At 39.4% G+C, this 15,876-nt stretch overlaps 1 protein-coding gene across 1 annotated transcript in view; it reads left to right on the top strand.

Annotated features, from left to right (window-relative positions):
• The window catches only part of SLC15A5 (solute carrier family 15 member 5), an 88,680-nt gene that overhangs the window by 30,737 nt on the left and 42,067 nt on the right, over positions 1-15,876 (top strand). The window contains exons 5-6 of the mRNA XM_070454179.1: positions 1,287-1,473; positions 15,079-15,267. Of these exons, the coding sequence (XP_070310280.1) occupies positions 1,287-1,473; positions 15,079-15,267 (376 nt within the window). The remainder of the gene's footprint in view (positions 1-1,286; positions 1,474-15,078; positions 15,268-15,876) is intronic.

The following is a 15,876-nucleotide window of genomic DNA, read 5'->3' as shown; positions in this document are numbered from 1 at the left end:
GATGGGAGTAAGGCAGGAATCCTAATGAAGTTCACACACTATAAGAAAAAAAAATGGAGAATCCATTTCTTAAGGACAAAACTTGGGTTGACTTTCTCGCCAAGCCAATTAGTAGCTTTGTGTGCCACTGGGAATTAAAGAAATACTCTGTGCTGCTAATGACAATGACAAAGACGTGATTGTTGCAACAAAGCTCATGAACTATAAAAGTGAGAAGATACACCTTTCCTGTGACACGATGCTTTAGTTCTGACCTAACAGTTATAACCTAACAAAAGTTTTGGAGCCCTTGAAGAGACTCCAAGTTAGTGTCAGCGTTTTAGTTAGTATTAGAATTTATTTTAAAAATCAAATCCTGGCACTATGTTGAGGGTTTGCAGTGGGGCAGAGGTATTCTTAGTTGTTGTAGGTTTTTGTATGTTTGTTTTTAATTTCTTCTACTTTATTGTGCAACTTTTTATGTGGAGTTCCCTTTTTGGTTCTCTAGTGCTTCACAGTTAGTTTGAAAGGAGAATATAGACACGTCTGTTTTCTCTCTTTTTTTCTCATTTTACTTGACATATTAAAAATGAGACCAATCCATGGAGCCTATAAAGATAGCCTACATTAAGTAATGGGTTTCTACACTGGACCCCTCTTCTTAGGGAAAAATCATTCTTACTTATTTTGCTACCAAACTCAATGCTATTTAAAGGATATACTAGCCACAATCTATTGTTTATGAGTAAAAAGAAAGTCTTAATACTTTCTGCTGGCTTTTGCTTTATTGTTGGGAAAAACAAAAAACTTCACTTGCTTATATGTAGTATTTGTTACTTGATTTCTTATGTGTCATCTGAAGTACAAAATTAGGGTCTCTGTTACTTTTCCAAGGAAAATTAAGAGGAAAGACTAGATGACAAAAGATTCATCATAAAGAATCAGTAGCATTGTCAATGGACTAAACAGAGCTCCTACTGACCTTTGTCAGCTCATAATCATGACCTCGAAGACGTGGGGAACATCCAGCTTATCTATCACAGAGTACAGGCCAGGGACAAGGCATCTGCCACAGGAATCTTCCTCTAAAGTTAAACCACTGTCTTTTTTTCTTTTTAAAAATCATTTCATTTATTTATTCATTTATTTTGGCCTCACCATGGGGCATGTGGGATCCTAGTCCCCCAACCAGAGACCAAACCCACAGACACTCCCTGCATTGGAAGCTCAGAGCATTAGCCACTGGACCACCAGGGAAGTCTTAAACCACTGTGTTAATGCATGGCTCTTTCCCTGTTGAAAAGCAGATTCCTTCAGGATATTATCTGCAGACCGTGAATCCCAATCTTAATCTGCGTGGATCGCTTCTGCCAGTTTCAGTCATGAATGTCGTCAGTATCCTACCACTACTCATTCTGGCTCCTTTCATGGACTATTTCAGCACCGGCCTGCTTCCCTCTAAGAGAGATGGCTCTTTTCTGTCAGCATGCATTCGTAAGTACAACTTACCATTTCTAGTCAGTGGTTTGCAACTTTTTTTAATTGGAGGGCAATTACTTTATAATATTGTGCTGATTTCTGCCATACACCATCATGAATCAGCTACAGGTATACATATGTCCCCTCCCTCTTGATGCTCCCTGCCGTCTTCCACACCACTGTATGTGGGCACAGAGCTCTGGGTTGAACTTCCTGTGTTGCACGGCAAATTCCCACTGGCTGTCTGTTTTACGTATGGGAAAGTATATGTTTCCATGCTACTCACTCAATTCGTCCCACCACTCCATCCCACACTAAAATAAGAAACCCTGTACAAGGCTCTAAGTTAGCTATGTGCTCTGGAGTAGAGTCTGATTTTGACAAATTAGGAAGAAGGTACATTCAAGAGTACTGATGTCCAGTTTCTTAAGTCTCTACATGGACATCAGCGTTCCATTTTCTTCCTATCCTTTTATGCTTCTCAGAAGACACACCTGATAAAAAAACTCGGTGAAATTTTCAGTGCCACCAAATGGCCTCTCCTTCTTCACGTGAAGCAGTCTCTACTCCTAAGTTGATGCTGAGAATGTTTTTAAAAATTAACACAGGTAAGCAATAATACTTGGGAGGAATTAACTTCTGAACCAGCAAAAAAAAATTATTACAAGTTAGTACTGTGATTCAGTTTCACTACAGTACTTCTTCCAACAGTAAGATGTGCAACAATAATTTTCAAACAGTTTTTCCACCTTGAGATAGACATTGTTGTCCAGTTGCTAAGTCATGTCCGACTCTTTGGGATTTCACAGACTGCAGCACGCCAAGCTTACCTGTCCTTCATTTAAAATTTTAACTTTTTAAAAATCATAAATAGCTTCATGGATCTAAAATTTAATGTACAAAAAAAATAAATAAATAAATAAATAAATAAATAAAATTTAATGTACAAATAAGGTCAACTTATGTTCATATATTCTCTCTATTCCTTTGGGTGTCCATTTACATATTCTTAAAGAATTATCCTCCCATTTTTAAAATAAAGATCCAGTTGTTCAGTTGTGTCCAGCTCTTTGAAAGCCCATGGACTGGAGCACGCCAGGTTTCCCTGTCATTCATTATATCCCAGAGTTTGCTCAAACTCATGTCCATTGAATCAGCCATGATATCCAACCATTGCATCTTCTGTCATCCCTTCTCCTCCTGCTCTCAGTCTTTCCCAGCATCAGGGTCTTTTCCAATGAGTTGGCTCTTCACATCAGGAGGCCAAAGTATTGAGCTTCAGCTTCAGCATCAATCCTTCCAGTGAATATTCAGGGTTGATTTCCTTTAGGATTGACTTGTTTGATCTCCTGGCTGACCAAGGGACTCTCAAGAGTCTTCTCCAACACCATAATTCAAAAGCATCAAATGTGTAAGTTTAAGGTACACAATGTTATAAATTGATACCATTCTATATTGCAAAATTTTATGACAATAAGGTTAGTTAACACATCCTTGACCTCATATAATTGCTACTTTGTTGTTATGCTGCTGCTGCTAAGTCACTTCAGTCATGTCCAACTCTGTGTGACCCCATAGACAGGCAGCCCACCAGGCTCTGCCATCCCTGGGATTCTCCAGGCAAGAACACTGGAGTGGGTTGCCATTTCCTTCTCCATTGCATGGAAGTGAAAAGTGAAAGTGAAGTCGTTCAGTCACGTCCAACTCTTAGCGACTCCAGGGACCGCAGCCTACCAGGCTCCTCCATCCATGGGATTTTCCAGGCAAGAGTACTGGAGTGGGGTGCCATTGCCTTCTTCTTGTTGTTGTTATTGTCCCCTCTTAATTTTTAAAGTGAAAAAAATTTAGGGCATCTTACACAGATCCCATCCCTGGATCAGGCAGATCCCCTGAAGTAGGAAATGGCAACCCACTCCAGCATTCTTGCCTGGAAAATTCCGTGGACAAAGGAGCCTAGTGGGCTACAGTTCATAGGGCAGCAAAGAGTTGGACATGACTGAACACTGACCTCATATTATTACCTTTTTGTTGTTGTTGATATGGTCTACTCTCCATTTTTTAAAGTGAAAAAAATATATAGGACTTCTTACTCAGAACACAATCTGAGTAAAGTAAAATTACTTTTCACTTAAAGTAAAAAATAGAGCATAAAGTAAAATTTCTGCCAGTGAAAAGGGAGAGGAGGAGCATTCTGGTGACGTTCTCCTCTGTCTCGCTGTGGTCCCCCAGGCATCACCTTGGAACAAGAGGACAAGCATTGGAGCAGGAAAACCAAGCTCATCTAATGACCAGAGATTGGGGTCTCAGCCTCTGCTCTGCTGCTGAGCTGTTCCTGGGTGACTGGGGAAAGCCACTTAATTTTGTCTTCTAGTTCACTTTTTTAACTGAGGGCCATACCTGTGATAAATGTTGGAACCCTTTGTTCTGTAAAACGTTTGAAATCATTCAAGGTGATAATAGTGCCTAGAGCACAGTTGGGGCACAGAGTGGAAGCTCTATAAATATTAGCTGATACTGAGTCATCATTTGCAAGGGCAGGTCTAATTGTTTGGTGAGGATAAACAGAAAGCTCAGTTGTGTCTGACTCTACGACCCCATGAATTGCAGCACGCCAGGCCTCCCTGTCCATCACCAGCTACCGGAGTTTACTCAAATTCATGCCCATCGAGTCGGTGATGCCATCCAGCCATCTCATCCTCTGTCGTCCCCTTCTCCTCCTGCCCCCAATCCCTCCCAGCATCAGGGTCTTTTCCAATGAGTCAACTCTTCGCATGAGGTGGCCAAAGTATTGGAGTTTAAGCTTCAGCATCAGTCCTTCCAATGAACACCCAGGACTGATCTCCTTTAGGATGGGCTGGTTGGATCTCCTTGCAGTCCTAGGGACTCTCAAGAGTCTTCTCCAACACCACAGTTCAAAAGCATCAATTTTTCGGCACTCAGCTTTCTTCACCGTCCAACTCTCACATCCATACATGACCACTGGAAAAACCATAGTCTTGACTAGATGGACCTTTGTTGGCAAAGTAATGTCTCTGCTTTTTAATATGCTATCTAAGTTGCTCATAACTTTCCATCCAAGGAGTAAGCATCTTTTAATTTCATGGCTGCAGTCACCATCCACAGTGATTTTGGAGCCCCAAAATATAAAGTCTGACACTTTTTCCATTGTCTCCCCCATCTATTTCCCATGAGGTGATGGGACCAGATTTCCTGAGTATAAGAAATCTTAAATTCACTTGAAATATGACCACTTTCCCTTGGACAGTTCTCCAGTCCCACATATTTGAAAGCATGTCTATTCTTAAAGAAGTGTATGTGTTTTTCTGGAGAGAGAAAAGTTAGATAGAGTTATCGAATATATTATTTGATGTTAATGAGCTAAATATTCCCTGTGAGGGTTGGTAACAGACTTAGTGGGCAGGAAGAAAAGGAAAAAAACTAGATTCATCTAAAAAACCTGAGCTATATCCTTCTGAGCACAAATTACTGAATTCAATTGTTTCTAAGCCAGACTCCATTTATTTGTTCATTTACATACTTGCTCACTTATTTGCATAATACTTTGCTCTGGGGAAATAAAGAGGTGTGATGATATGCATCTTTTTAACTAGATGTTTGCTTAAGTTTTCCATATCTTGCTTGTGATTATGGAAGATTAATAAGTTTTTATCAAGACATAGAAGCATAAACCTAGGGTACTTTTTGATAGTAATTTACATAACTGAATTAATCTAACATTAAAATTTACTTTCGCTTTGAACCTAAGTGCCTTGAAAATGTGAGTGAAGTATGTAAGTAAATAAATTATGAACAAACAAATATTTATGAATTCCTCATTTGAACCTGGACACCTTCCTATGCATATCCCACTTAATCTCATGATAAATCATCATTTACTAAGTCAAGGATCTCAAAGATAATGTCTTATTTGAATTCAGACCTTCTAATTCTAAGGCTGTAGTTTTATTACTTATTATTATTATTATTATTCCACTTACTAGCTATCTATAGTTCTTTTTTATTGGAGTATAATTATTTTACAATGTTGTGTTAGTTTCTGCTCTATGACCACGTGAATCAGTCATGTATATACATATATACTCTCTCGAGTTTCCCTCCCATACCCCAATTCCACCCCTCTAGGTCGGTCATCACAGAGCAGCAAGCTGAGTTCCCTGTGCTATACAGGAGCTGCCCACTAGCTACGTGTTTCACACATGGTGGTGTATATATGTCGATGTTACTCTCAATTCGTCACCCCTTTTCCTTCCCCCCTGTGTCCAAAAGTCTGTTTTCTACTTCTGTACCTGCATTCCTCTATTCCCCTATTCCTGACCTGCAAATTGATTAATCAGAACCATTTTTCTAGACTCCATATATATACATTAATACACAATATTCGTTTTTCTCTTTCACACTTACTTTACTCCTTATGACAGGCTCTAGGTTCATTCACATCACTACAACTGACTCAATTTCGTTCCTTTATATGGTTGAGTAATATTCCATTATATATATGTATCATATGTTCTTTATCCATTCATCAGTCAATGGCTGTCTAGGTTGCTTCCATGTCCTGGCTATTGTAAATAGTGCTGTTTTGAACATTTCAATTATAGACATTATCAATGTTAATTTGGAATCCTTACTGCTATTTCTAATCAAGGCTATGAAGTAAATGAAAAATCCTTCTGCCATCACAATGAGTTGGTCTTTAAGGTTCCCCAACTCCCTTAACAGTCAGTCACTCCCTGTCCAAGGACTGCCAAGTTTAAGGAGGCAGCTGGTGCCGATGCTGCGATGCCTAGGGTTTGACAAGGATAATGACAGCCCAGGCCAAGAGTGAGGATAGAGAACTCTCATTTGTTGGTCAAAGTAGAAATTTAACAAAGGAAAAAAAAAATGAGTTGCTTTTCTTTATCTAGCTCATAACAATGCAAGGAAAGAGGGGTTTCTGATTGAAGATAGGACATTCTTGAGTTTATCAGCTAAAGAAATTAACAAGTATATGACCGTACCAATGATAAAAAAAATCTCTGAATCTTTTAGAACTTGGAAGACAAAGGTTTGATACACACAGAGTGTTTCATCAAGACTGTATTTTCCTAACATTACACGAGACAGATGTGTCTATTTAAAAGTCAGCTTTAATACACCAAAAGTCTAGAATCAGTGATGTTATGATGTATCCTCTGTCATACTTGGATATACTTTGTTTTAGCTTTTTTCAGTTCAAAAATGTTTACACCATGAGTATTTCCTCTCCTACCATTAGTTAAAATCCAGTATGTGGCATTTAGCAGCTAGTGCTGACACACACCAGTATTAATCTGACTAAAATTAGCCTAATTAAGATTGTTATTAAGCCTTATGCAAAGCAGAAGTGCACAACGCAGTAGGCAGCTGTTATCTTGGCTTTTAAGTAACATTGATGTTGAAATGCAGATGAAATATATTCAAATATCTTCCAGACCTTCCTCTTTAAAATAAAACTTGAAAATTCAAATCCTAATTCAAAGTTCTTTACGATTCAGGTACAGCCAAGATGCTGGTCCCTTTTATATAACCAGTACCTTCTACTAGTTCTAATAATTGACAGGGTTTCTTTTTGGTTGGATTCAAAGTGCTTGATAAATTAAAATCCAAGCCAGGGATCCAGTTACCTTCATTGAAAGTAGGATTATTTCATCAAAACTCCTTTTTCTCTAGTATAGTTTTCAGAACTGGGACACCAAGAAACATCATGGTGTATACCTTCTGCAAAATACCTGGCAGGAAGTTTTGTAAACACTAAAAAAAAAACATGCAAATATCTAGCCTGAATAACTTGTTCATTCAGTTGTTCATTTGTTTAATAAAAGCACATTGATGTTCTTAGGTTCCCACTTTTAAAGTTGACGTCAACACTGGAATTAAATTTGAGGTAAAGTAGAGCAGAAGGAAAATAGTTTTTTTCAGGGAAAATAATTTTTCCATAGGTTGGAGCAGGGGATGGTTTCTGAATGATTCAAGTGTGTTACATTTATTATGTATTTTATTTCTATTATTGTTATATCAATTCCATCTCAGATCATCAGACATTAGATCTCTGAGGTTGGGGATCCCTAAATTAGACCATCTAGTAAGTCAACTGAAGCAATATTTTATGCCTTACAGATATGTTTGTGTAACTGATCTATGCAAATGAATGATCTGTTCCAGATTCAGAAGTTAAAACACAAACTGAGGCTGAATCTCCTGAAATGAGTTTCTAGTGGTCTAAAGAGAAACAAAAGACAGAATATGGATAGCTCAATTCAAACACAGGAACATACCACTAACAAGAGAAACTAAGCAAAAACCATATGCCAAGTAGCAGGTGAGAAAGATCTTCCACAAAGGCAGAAATATATATGATGATAAAATCATAGCTGTCTCTATAAGAGTGTTTTATGGATACCAGTGTGTTCTTACATTAGCCAGTTTCCTGTTCTTGGAATTTGCCAAAATCATGGATCTGAGGACAATTTCTCAAGGGCTAAGAGTTTCATCCTTTCAGTTGTGTTACATATCGGAGACTCATACATCAAATGACACACTTAAAAAAAAAATCCATAGTTTTCTCAGTGAGGCAAATTTATCCAATGTTGGAAACATCTTTACATATTTATATTGTCGTGTTAGATTTTGCTTCAACAGGAAATGGCAAGTACAACCAAAATGTTTAAATAAATTCTGGCTTAAAAAATTCATTGTTGTCTGATTTGAAAAATTATTACATGGTGGGATAATAGAATAAACTCTAAGAGATTTAAGACTTATAGAGAGTCGTCTGCAACCATGTGTGTGTTCAGCCCCTTCAGTCGCGTCCAAATCTTTGCAACCCTATGGGCTATAGCCCACAGGCTCCTTTGTCCATGGGATTCTCCAGGCAAGAATACTGGGGTGGGTTACTGTTCCCTCCTCCAGGGGATCTTCCCAACGCAGGGTCAAACCCAGGTTTCCCACATTGTAGGCAGATTCTTTACCATTTGAGCCACCAGTGAAGCCCCTGCAATCACATAGCCAATATTAAAGCATATATTATTTATCTGATTATAAGATCTCTTTTGGAACCATGTGCTTTATCTTATAAATACAGATCTGCTAGAGGTTTAAAATATGTACTTTCTGATAAACTACACTCTGCTTTGGACAAGTTATGATCTCATAGGTGTTAAGGATAAAATTGAAGCAGATTTAATTTAGGTTGGACTCCAGCTTTGTTTTGCACCAGAGTGCAGTAGCAAATAAAAAGCAAATGCAGTTAGTTTGATGTTTCAGGTAAAATATGCTTTGCCCTAAAATATCTAGGTAGATGAACTAAATATTTGTGCTTTGCTTGAAATTGTTTGGAGAACTGTTTTTCGTTGGATTTTCCTAGAACAGGTCTCAGAGCTTCTTGGATCTGGTTGAATGTAGGTCTGATCAAACCCTCTAGGATGGAGCCTAAAATTCTGTCTAGCAAGCTGCCAGGTGATTCCTATGCTGTTGATCAAAGACTAGACTTAAGTTTCAAGGACAGAGCAAAAAGCCAAGAGACTGCTCTCTCACATTTCATGCTTGTGTACTGCCAGCAGATGCTTAGATTAAAACATGCCACAATTTTGCATCAGGTCAGAGCTAAAATTCAGCAGTAGGCAATAAACGCTGACAAGTCAACCAGGATTTGGCCAACCACTACACTCATGGGCCAGATCTGGCCTGCCATTTGCTTTTACATTATCTGCAAGCTAAAAGTTGTTTTCACTGATGAACATTTGCAATTGATTTTATAAGAAATGGTAACTTTGAATACCAATTAAGTGAAATTACCTCACACTCCAAGAAAGCATTATTAGTTTGAATCTTATCAATAAAAAATTTGTAGAAAACGTATTCTGTTTCTTGTTATATAATACTTACATAGCTTCAAAATGTTGCCTTTTGTCACATAAAACCAAAAATACTTACTACTGGTTTTTTACAAAAAAATTCACCCATCTCTTGTCTAATCTATTGCTTCTAAAGCTATAAACTTTCCTGGATACAATATAATATATGCCTTTTTATATAAAACAGGTAATAACAAAACAAAAAGGTGTGGGAGGGAGTGGATATGATATCTGTATCTAAATTATACTAAGTTAGTTAGAATGAGACATAGAAGATACATAGAGAATTCAAATTCTAAAACAAGAAAGCCAAGAAATTTCGAAAATCTATTCTGTCTACCTCAACCCTTTCTTTAAAGGTTCGTGGGTGTATCCTACAATTTAGTTGCACAATATTTAAACAATTTAATTTTTTGCATGAAGTGTCTTAGTTCCCTGACCAGAGATCTAACCCATGCCCCCTGCATTGGGGAGCTCAGAGTCTTAACCACTGAACTGCCAGGGAGGTTCTTAAACAACTTAATTTTCACGTAATACCTGAACATACCTGTAGTCAGTTGGCTAGTGCTGCCAGAACGAGATATCATACACTAGGTGGCTTTCACAAGTTTATTTCTTACACTTCTGGAGGATAGAAATCCAAGATCAAGGTGTTGGCAGGCTTAATTTCCCCTAAGACCTCTATCCTTGGATTGTAGATGGCCAACTTCTTGCTGTCTTCACCCTTCTTTTCCTCTGTGTCTCTGTAGACATAGTGTCTTTTCTTCTTACGAAAGATAACAGTCACATAGGGCTTCCCTGGTGGCTCAGGCGGTAAAGAATTTGCCTGCCAATGTAGGAGACGCAGGTTCAATTGCTTGGTTGGGAAGATTCCCTGGAGAAGGAAACGACAACCCACTCCAGTATTCTTGCCTGGGAAAACCCATGGACAGGGCAGCCTGGCAGGCTACAGTCCATGGTATTGCAAGTGTTGGACGTGACTGAAGCAGCTGAGCACCATATTAGATTAGTGTCCCACTCTCATGACCTCATTTAACCTTCATCGCCTCTTTAAAAGCTCTGTCTTCAAGTAGTAACTTTGGAGGTTATGGCTGCAAATGTATGAATTTTGAAGGAACACAATTCAGTCCATTGTATGTGTGCATGAAATTGGGTTGCATATTATGCTAGATTGGCAGCATTTTTTCCCTTTCTCAGTGATGTGAAAGAATGTTTCCTCATATAGCTAAATTAATCTTAGATTCAGGAAAGCGTGGTAGGTGAGAAAATAAATAGTTCTGAAAGTTTTTTAACAGTAAGTAACAGTCTCCAGCTGCTGCTTTCTTTACATCCAGTCAGTCATAATTCCCAGAGGCAGATCATTTTTAAAAATCTTTAGGTGTCATTTGTCTAATATTGTTGAATAATATGATTATAAAAAACCTTTAAACAATAATAATATGTATGTCATTGCAAAACCAAAGAAATACTTTATTTTTCTGTAAAAAAATAATTTTTCTGAAATAATTTATTTTTCTATAAATAGGTTGTTTTCTGCACAGTTGCTCAGTTGTGTCCAACTCTTTGCGACCCCATGGACTGTAGCCCATCAGGCTTCTCTGTCCATGGAATTTTCCAGACAAGAATACTGGAGTGGGGTGCCATTTCCTTCTCCAGGGGATCCTCCTGACCCAGAGATCAAACCTACGACTGCCTCTTGCCTTAGCAGAGGAGTCTTTACCTCTAGCACCACCTGCAGAGAAGGCAATTGCACCCACTCCAGTTCTCTTGCCTGGAAAATCCCATGGACGGAGGAGACTGGTGGGCTGCAGTCCATGGGGTCGCTGCGAGTCAGACGTGACTGAGCGGCTTTGCTTTCACTTTTCACTTTCATGCATTGGAGAAGGAAATGGCAACCCGCTCCAGTGTTCTTGCCTGGAGAATCCCAGGGACGGGGGAGCCTGGTGGGCAGCCGTCTATGGGGTCGCATAGAGTCGGACACGACTGAAGCGACTTAGCAGCAGCAGCAGCAGCAGCACCACCTGGGAAGCCCATACTTCAGCCTTTAACTTCCTGTCTCCCTACCTTCAGTATCACTCCCATTCTATCAACCAGCACCTGGTCCTTAGAGTTATCATCCTAAATGCCAATTCTAATCTTTTCATTTGTGTCTGACACCTTCAGTGATTCCATTTTCTTCAGAATAATTTGAAAATTCCTTAAAAATTTATTAAATGCCTCTTATGATCTGACCTCAATCTCTCTTCTCCCCTGATACCTAAATAACTTGAGTTTCTCACCATTCTGAAATTTTTTCTGATACTCTCATGACTTTGTGCTTTTGCTCAGGTCATTCATGCTGCCCTCACCCTTCCTACTGAAACCCTTCTTTCTTTCTTTCTTTCTTAGTATTTATTTATTTATTGGCTGCACTGGGTCTTAATTGGTGCATAAAGGCTTTTTCTAGTTGCAGCAGGCAGGGGCTACTCTGGTTGCACTGTGAGGGCTTCTCATTGTAGTGGCTTCTTCCCTGGTGGCTTAGAGGTTAAAGCGTCTGCCTGGAATGCAGGAGACGCCAGTTCGATCCCTGAGTTGGGAAGATCCCCTGGAGAAGGAAATGGCAACCCACTCCAATACTCTTGCCTGGAGAATCCCATGGAGGGAGGAGCCTGGTAGGCTACAGTCCATGGGGTCACAAAGAGTCAGACATGACTGAGCGACTTCCCTTTCACTTTTCTCTTGGTGCAGAGCACAGACTCCATGATGTGGGTTCAGTAGTTGTGGCTCATGGGCTTAGTTGCTCCAAGGCATGTGAGATTTTCCCTGACCAGGGATTGAACCATGTCTCCTCAATTGGCAGGAGGATTCTTAACCACTGGACCACCAGGGAAGTTCAGTCCTTCTTTCTTTAAATCATAGAATGATTTCTCTCACTTTTCCAGCTGGAAGTAGATTCTTCTCCTTTTAGAATAGCATTATAAGTCCACAAAAACTGAGAACAATTTTTTTTTTATCTTACCTCCCCAACTGCCCTAACGGACAGCTTTACGTATAGCAGTAACAGGGTAAATATGAAATCAAATGGACATTTTAGGTCTCTTTCTAGTGAGTTTTAGTGTGCTAAGTATAGATAAATTCTGTGAGGAATTTTATCTTCAAGGTGTGTGCGTGTTAGTCGCTCAGTTGTGTCCAACCCTGCAACCCCACGGACTGTAGCCCATCAAACTCCTCCATCCATGGGGATTCTCCAGGCAAGAATACTGGAGTGGGGTGCCATTCCCTTCTCCAGGGGATCTTCTTGACCCAGGGATAAAACCCAGGTCTCCTGCATCACAGGCAGATTCTTTACCCTCTGAGCCACCAGGAAAGTCACATCTTCAAGGTAGGTAATATTAAAATTCCTTTTTTCAATCTGAGCTATTAACAGAACCAAAATCTCTACTTCATTATGAATGGGCCTTCATGGAATCTAATTTAAAGTAATAATATGTTTTAAAATTCCTTAAATTTTCTGTTATTCAGATTTCCTCCTTTTTATATCTTCTGTTTCTTGAGGTCTCAGAAAGAGCAGACTTTATGGATACATTTAAATGTTGAGATACAATCAAAAAATTTACCTACCAGTTTCTCTATCAACTAAAACAAACACTAAGCTATTTAAACATTAGATTGATTTTTCTGAATTGAAAGTTTGCCTTATCTGAAATTTTATGCAAGTTAGCAAAAGGTGACTGTCTCTAAATTTCAAGTAAATTCCATCAAGTTAAAATTTGCCTCTGCTCCAACAATGGGATTAAGTCCAGCAATATGAATGATAAATTGAGAAATGAAATGGTTGCAGTAGATATAAACTGTAACAAAATCTCTTCTCATTTTCAACCAAAATTTCCTAGGCAGTTCCTTAAAAATAAGAGGAGAGTTGACCTGCTATCTGAATAATTCTTTCCATTTATATTCTCTACCTGCTTAATTACATTTAATATTTTTTTCCTAAGCAAAAGTTCCTAATCTTTAATTCTATCATAGCTACTTTACTTTTTCTGCAAAGATTAGAGAAATGTCAGAAAACCAAGAACTGATAATGCTTACAGTTTATTTCATAACCTTTTTTAAAATAATAGTTACAATCTTTTCAAGAGATCATTTATTTTAAATTTTCCCAAATCATTTTTATTCAGATGTAGATTTTAAATTTTTTCAGAATAATATATTTTATCTGAGGATAAAATTTCAAAACCATTGCTTTAGCTTCAACAGTAATTGCTACTGATTGCTACCACTGTTACAATAATACCTGGACGTGCGTGTGCACATGCTTAGTCACCTCAATCATGTTCGACTTTTTGCCACCCCATGGACTGTAGCCCACCGGGCTCCTCTGTCCATGGATTCTCCAGGCAAGAATACTGGAGCGGATTCCCATGCCCTTCTCTAGGGGATCTTCCTGACCCAGGAATTGAACCCACGTCTCCTGCGTCTTCTGCATTGCAGGCGTATTCTTTCCTTCTGAGCCACCAAGGAAGCCCAGTATTACCTGTATGTGATCTTATTTAAATCTCATAGCCGTCCTCCAAAGTAACCACCTTTTAGAGCCAAGGAAGGCCTTCCCTGGTGGCTCAGATGGTAAAGAATCTGTCTGCAACGTGGGAGACCTGGGTTCAGTCCTGAGTTGGGAGGATCCCCTAGAGGAGGGCATGGCAACCAACTCCAGTATTCTTGCCTGGAGAATCCCCATGGACAGAGGAGTCTGGTGGGCTATAGTCCAAGGGCTGCAAAGAGTCAGACCCGACTCACCGACTAAGTACACACACACACAGGCAGAGAAAATAATAAGGTTAGATAACTAAGGCCATATGGACAGTCAATCAGGAAACAGGGAACTAAAGCAGCCATTTCTGAGAGACCGAAGCCTAAATATAAGAAAATCACACAACACGGTCAGCTGACATCTGAACATCCCCAGAATAACAACAAAATCTTGAGGAAACAGCCTCTAGTGTCAGTGTGTAAAAATACTGTGGCCTATTATACTGATCGGGGGTGTTGACTTAAATTATATAGTCACAACCTGAAAGTAGAGAGCTGTTCCATTTGATGGGAATTTTTAGGACTTCAAGCCAGGAAGGCAGCATCTCAAGTAGCCCTGAGAAACTGCTCTGAGAAGGTAGGGGAGGGGTCAGATTATATAAAAGTTTGCAATGAAGGGAGCAGATAGTCTGAACATTGAAGATTACTGATAATTAAGGAAAACCAGAGATCTCAAGGTAAGGAATTTAGCCCTCTTCTATGTATGGGAGAAGAGGGCATGACAGCCCACTCCAGTATTCATGCCTGGAGAATCCCGTGGACAGAGGAGCCTTGGCAGGCTACAGTCCATGGAGTTGCAAAGAGTCGGACACGACTGATGTGACTTAGCAGGCACACGTGCCTGTCTGGGAAGATGCAAGCGTCTGGACTCACTGAATTCATTCCTTTCATATGCACCTCAGCTATCTGGGGCCAGTAACCCTGCGTTTTCACATCCCCAGCTGCCCACCCCCTCACTCTTGTCTGTAGGGAGTGTCGTGTCGGCAGCTATCTCACAGGGATTGTTCTTCCTTTTGGGGGCCCTCTGAGTTGAGAAATTCCCATTTGGAGGGCCAGAGTCATAGATGGCTGTGACATCCTTGTTTATTAGATATGGCAGGAGATACTCCATTTTAGTGACTTTTTAAAATTTGTTTTTTTCCTTTGCATTCTTTTTCTTCAGTCGCTGGCAATCTTTCTGCTGTATTGTCAGTGTTGGTAGCTGGCTTCTTTGAAACACACAGAAAGCGCTTCCCTCCAGTGGAGCAACCTCTTTCAGGCAAAGCTGTCACCGTCTCCTCCATGCCCTGGTCCCACCTGGTTCTTCAATATGTTTTACTTGGAGTGGCTGAAACCCTGGTCAACCCAGCCTGTGAGTGATAATTTTTTTCACCTCCTGTTGGAACGTATTGAGTCTTCACTCAGAGTTCATCGCCTCACGTGGTCGGAAATCTGATCGTGCCCCAGAAATTTCCCACAATGCTTCAGAACAAGCTTATGCCTCGCCCTCATTTAAAAAGAAATTACAATTTCTCTTTGTTCCTTTGCCACATACAGACAATGATTAATCCTATCTGAATGTTGATAGGATGGAATGGAAGATTTACTAATCTGGTTAAAGGTAGCAATCATTTGGTCAGATACACAACAGGAGAAAATTCTGCTAAAACCTAGAAGACAAGACCGATATGTAACCTTTCCTCTGATCTGTTCCCTTCCCTCTTCCCACCCTCTCCCTCTCATTCATAGATAAACTCACTTATATACTCCCTCCCAAAATGACATGTGTAGTGTATGTTGAGAGTATATAAACATGCAAATGAAATAAGTTTAAGCCAGTTTTCCAGACAACTCAGTGTCTTTAAATTAAATGATACTAAATTAAGTGTGATCACTAATGTTTCATAAGACAGGTTCAAAATAACTTTATTAAGTATCAAGGGTTTTCTGTATCATCTAGATGCTGATATTAATTAAACTA

Source organism: Odocoileus virginianus, chromosome 23 (assembly GCF_023699985.2).
Source record: "Odocoileus virginianus isolate 20LAN1187 ecotype Illinois chromosome 23, Ovbor_1.2, whole genome shotgun sequence".
Taxonomy (NCBI): Eukaryota; Metazoa; Chordata; class Mammalia; order Artiodactyla; family Cervidae; genus Odocoileus; species Odocoileus virginianus.
Note: the sequence above shows the minus strand (reverse complement) of the source record. Positions and strands in the feature narration are given on the sequence as shown.